Source organism: Colletotrichum destructivum, chromosome 2 (assembly GCF_034447905.1).
Source record: "Colletotrichum destructivum chromosome 2, complete sequence".
Taxonomy (NCBI): domain Eukaryota; kingdom Fungi; phylum Ascomycota; class Sordariomycetes; order Glomerellales; family Glomerellaceae; genus Colletotrichum; species Colletotrichum destructivum.
The window spans coordinates 2,386,086-2,391,249 of NC_085897.1; the positions used below are offsets into that span (position 1 = coordinate 2,386,086).

Genomic DNA, 5,164 nt, shown 5'->3' on the forward strand with positions numbered 1-5,164 from the left:
CGGCCTCTTCGCGGCTTCTCTTCTTCACGGATGCTGGGGGCCCTGCCACGGAGGAGGCCACGGGATCGGAGGTGCATTTCCAAAGAGTTTGGCGAATGCCGTGCCGTCGCGTGGGAGGGGTGTGCTGTAAAATCGACGACGTCGGCAACATTGGCGACGTTGGGTTCTCGGAGAGGGGCAATGGCGAAAAAGACATGACATGGGCAGGAGGCCAGGAGCAGGGCAAGGCGGGGGTTTTCTGCTCGTAGATCATGGAGACACCGCTTCGGGTCGGGATGGGACCGCCTTGGTGGATCCTTGACCGTGTGGAATGGGGGTCCGACTTACACACGCTCACCGACGGCGACAACGAGCTATGGACGGGGCACGGGATGGTTTGGGTATGGACACGCTCCCCTCCGAGGCCTCCTCCCATTGTGAAGATGAGGCGAGACTGGCGACGACGACGACGACGACGACATTGATGATGGTGATGATGATGATGATGCTGCTGCAGCAGATGTTTCGAGTCCTTGTTTGGCTCGCGAATAGGGAGTGGATCGGTGTCCTTTCTTCTGGGAGGATGGAAAGAAGACGGCTCTTGAGTGGAGCATGGAGGATGATTGTCGTCTGCCCGGTTGCCGATCGGTCAAGAGGAGGCTTTCGCAAGGCGGTCTTGTGATCGGGAGCCGCGGCACTGGACAGGCGCAGGAGTGGCTGGAACGATAGCGTACGTCACGTGTGGCTTGGTCCTTGGGAGTGAATATCTGTACGTTGTTTGTGGGTCGGAGGCTCAGTTTCTTCAGCCAACGTCACGAGGGTTCTTTTGGTTGGCCGCACCGCTCTTTCCTCCGAAGATCGAACAATGTTTGAACTATGAAGAGCGGCTAAAGAATAAGGTACGTGACCAAGGCGGTCCATCTTGAGATCGCACAAGTACACAATACAAGAACAACGAAGAGTAGAAAGCACAGTACAAGTGCTATGCCTGACATTGAAAACAGTATGTGGTTTCTGTGGTGTTAAGGAACGCAGTAATATGTAAGAGAGGCTAAAGGCGCCTAAGAAAACAGAGTTGTACCTGGGCCCCTGCTGAACAGCGAAAAGAGAAGGGAGAACGGACGCTAAAAAGAAAGTGATCAAGAGTGGAGCGCCAGGGTCGATGCAGGGGCCATCCCTAAATTTGGGGCCTTGATGCCACCAGCGAATCATACGCGCGCGTTTCGGCTGCGCGGTTACTTTCTGGCACTTGATGACTCCTTTGGCCCCTGCCTGGCTTTTTTTGTTCCTTCCTCCCGTCACTGCGACCTATCGACCTCCTCTTGCTCACGACTCGCCCCTCGCCAAACGAAAAGGCTGCGGCCATTGGGCGGCAAGAGCAGCAAAGAAGCCGACAACAGCTCCACCAGCAGAGGCGACTCGTCCTTCATCGACAGCCTCTCGTTGTCACCGGCCCAGCGACCACCCAGACCAGCACTGCCTCAAGACCAGGCCTAATGTTGTGCCGCCCGTTTCCTTTTCTCGCTGCACGCCAATGATTCCGGGGTTTGTCCCATGGCTGGAGGTCAGAACACCGGCTCTTGACGCCCTATCGGTCTTCTCTCGTGATGAAGGCTTGGTGTCGTCTGCTTCGATATTGTGATACTGGCGATGTGTGGCCTGCGCAACACCATCGCCCCGCGCATTTCTCTCTACCCACAACCCGACCCCGGCCAGACGGACGGGCGAACGAGTGGCAATGCCTTGCGATCCAGTCGCGCCCGCATGGGACACGCCTTGCAAGCGGACCTCTTGCAAGTCGCCGCGATGCCGCCCAGCGGCCGCTTGGTTGGCCACCATAAGGCCGACCTCCAGAGGCGAGGTCGATCGGGTGGCACCTTTCCTTGGGCATTGGCGAAGCCCGTCCGTTTCGAGCCGCGCAGGAGAATGAGCATCGAGTCCGTGATTTTTTCGAATTTTGTTTTTCGTTCCGCCGTAGGAGTCCTCCATCGAGTGGCAGAGGTAGGGGTCAGACAGGAAGGCCCTTGCCGCCTTACCACGATGTCGAGCCCAGGTCGAGGAAGATTGGGTTTAGGTGAGTTTTTTGCTCGATGCCCAGTGGAAACCGAATCGTCATCTTTCGGGCCATCATCGTCTGACTGTCCCCTTCTCCTCCTTTCTGATATTCTCTCTCGATGTCTTCTTACTGAGGTCATTGTTGCCCGTTTATCGTGCCATTGTTTCTTTTGTGCCGCCTCCCAACTACCCAAAGAACAAATGAGTGGCCGTTTTTTGTCTCATAAACTCTTGTCTTCGAATAGCGACGAGTTCATTGTGTGTTCGTGACTACCCTCTCACGAAACATCTTCAAACCTCGACTTATTTCTACCTCTTTGTATGCCCTACCCGAGAAGCGTCTCGGTGTCTCTTGACTCCCTTTTGTCATACTCCCCGGTTGACACAACCCGTTATCTGACTCTCCGACTTACACGCCTTCCCACACGCGCCCGTATTCCGCGCGAGCGCTGCAACGCCAGCGAGAAACGCATAGCTGAAAGACGAATTTAATCGCTGTACATCACATCGAGCTCGACCATGGCGAGGTTACGAAAATGCACACGAGCCACGGTGCTCTCGATCCTCTTCGCCTCCGCCCAGGTCGCCTCCATCCCGTCAGTCTTCGGGCGACAGGACTCATGCGCTGCCGACGGCTTCTCCGCCTGCGGCAACGGCCTCCCCAACAGCTTTTGCTGCGGGACAGGCACTAAATGTATCACTCTGGCTGGAAACACCACCATACTCTGCTGTCCGGAGGGAAGCAGTTGTGACAGGATATCCCCCATCACCTGCAACGTCAACCTGCAGGACCCCGCGGTACACCCCGATGCGCAGATCAAGACAACGGCGCTCAAGGCCAAGCTCGGTACTTGCGGCGAAAACAAGTGCTGCCCCTTCGGATACACCTGCAATAGCTTTCAGCAGTGTGTGATGGAATCAGACCAGACCAAGGAGCCCGAGGTCGTGGTCACCTCCACCCCCGGCCCGACGTCCACCGGCACCGCTCCAACCGTCATCCCCACCACCATCGCTGCCAGCGCAGCTCCCAGCGGCGATGACAAGAACGACAACAGTTTCCCAACCGCCATCGTCATCGGCGTTCTCTGCGGCGTGCTGGTCGGTGTCGGCCTTGGCGTTGCCCTCCTCCTCTTCCTTGCCCGCCGCCGCCGCCGCCGCAATGCCCCTCTCCAGACCGAGAAGAAGCGCAGCGGGGCCCCGCGGCCCTCGACGTCGACGTCGTCCTTTGGCAACATCATCTCCGAGCCCATCCCCATGTCCGACTCTACCGTCCGGACCGACTTCATCCTCAAGACGCCGTCGACGGTCAACTCCCGCAGCTCCACCACGTCCCCGACGCCTCGTGGGGCCGGCGGGAACGGGTACGGTTACCACACCCGTCTATCGTCGACGGCAACGACACTGGCGCACCACCCCATCGGCCTCGCCCGCAGCGACTCCGGCCTGCGGACGCCGCCCAACACCACCACGCTCGAGCGGGGCGTTCCCGTCCCGCCCATCCGCGGCATGCGTCCCAACTCCGGGTCGCGGCGGCACCACCCTTCCAAGGTTCCGAGCCCACTCTTACCGCCGAAGCCGGGGTATGTCCAGCGCGAGCCGAGCAGTGAGAGCATCAACGTGTTCGCAGACCCGCGGACTGTCGGCGGCGATAGGCCCGGGGCGAAGAGGATTACCACTTTCACGGACATGATGGAGGAGGCGGAGCTCGGTGAGGTTAGAAGGGGGAAGCCCTATGTGCCGCAGACGCCGCAGATGCCGTCCAACCGATAGTTGTCCAACAACTTCTCTTTTGGCTTAACGGGAGGAGAGGGTGTTCCACGATATCGTGTTTTGTAATGATGGTATAGTACATTTGTTCTTCGATTCTACACCGGTGGAGAAACATGCTGGGCATGGACATAGGGGGAGAAGTTTTAAGAAGTTCGCTTTCGTTTTAGATTAGAAGGGAGGTTTTTGCTCTAGGATGGGGGGGGGTTCCGTATCTCGCAGGGCAACGGGGTGTTTATGTGCTTTCGATTATACCCACGGTCGTTTTTTACTACTTCTTCGGCACCGAGCCTGCATTCAAGCTTGGGGACTCGACGCTGGAGAAAATAACAAGCAGTACGCGTTGCTTATATGATTGTTCTGTGTCTTATTTCCTTGGCGAGTGTGTGACATGTGAAGAACAGGTTGTATTGGAGATTTGCAGTCACGCTCCTTTCCTACCTATCTTACAAGAATAAGTGAGAGGGAAGAACTTGCCTTGCAACGGATACCTCAAAACCCACATCATCTCTCTTGCGCTTCCCGGGCTCTATGTCATCATGGGACTCTCTTGACGGTTTCTGTTGATTAAGGAGAGAGGGGTTCTGTTGTCGGTGCCGAGTGCGACGTCGTTTGGGGGTGATACAGGGAGGAGGAACCCAATGTCTTTCCCATTCCATACCCGTTGCATCTCTCGCGCAGCATCACACACACACTATCTACTTAAAAACCGCTGTGGTCAGTTCTATAGAAGGCAATGAACAGTAACTTCGTCAAGAATACAGCTGAGCAACTTGATCCCAATGTATACGATCTCGAAGTATGACCCGAGTGATTGATTATACCAGTATCTCTTACAGCTCAATTACCACATTCCAGGCATCCCTATATGACCATACCTCGAGGAGAAGCTGATGATGAAGGTAAAGAGTCAACAAGAAGGGGTTGCAGCCGCTTGGTGTGAGTGAGACTTGGGGTGTACTGGACGATGGGATGGAGGAGGGCAAGGCAGGGCAAGGGGGGGCTATTGTTGTGGGAGGACCATAGTCTAGGGGGAATAGGTATGTATTATGCCTAGGTGGGAAAGCTGTCAGTCTGCAGGGATCCCAGGACCAGCCGGAAGAAAATAGCCTGGCTTGTGTCAAAAGACAAGCGGGTCTTCGTCCACATCGTCCTCGACCCCCAACGGACACAGCCGATGCCAGCTATCGTAGTCTACTTCCGTCGTACGCTTCGAACAACAAACGGGCTTGTTCGAAAGGACACAGAGTGAGGCGGAAGAACACCGGCCAGGCGAAGCACACAACGTCTGGCGAAGAACAGCGAAGGCGAACGCAACGCCACACGGACGAGCCAAGGCTAGCCTTACCAAACCAACTGTTCT

The 5,164-nt window shown here is 56.4% G+C and overlaps 2 protein-coding genes across 2 annotated transcripts; one reads left to right on the forward strand and one right to left on the reverse strand.

Moving 5' to 3' along the window:
- Positions 1–333: 333 nt before the first annotated feature.
- Positions 334–1,968, reverse strand: CDEST_02941 (uncharacterized protein; the record flags this gene model as incomplete). The annotated part of the gene is made up of 3 exons (XM_062919100.1): positions 334–654; positions 1,296–1,455; positions 1,679–1,968. 3 exons carry the CDS (start codon positions 1,966–1,968, stop codon positions 334–336), a joined length of 771 nt encoding a protein of 256 aa, XP_062775151.1.
- A 90-nt stretch (positions 1,969–2,058) lies between these two features.
- CDEST_02942 (uncharacterized protein) lies at positions 2,059–4,049 on the forward strand. The gene has a single exon (XM_062919101.1). The coding sequence runs from the start codon at positions 2,554–2,556 to the stop codon at positions 3,802–3,804; it is 1,251 nt and encodes a 416-aa protein (XP_062775152.1). The 5' UTR covers positions 2,059–2,553; the 3' UTR covers positions 3,805–4,049.
- The last annotated feature ends 1,115 nt before the right edge of the window (positions 4,050–5,164 follow it).

What these genes read in the sequence shown, in the direction of transcription:
- CDEST_02942 (XM_062919101.1), top strand. Translation starts at nt 2,554, where the DNA reads ATGGCGAGGTTACGAAAATGCACACGAGCCACGGTGCTCTCGATCCTC.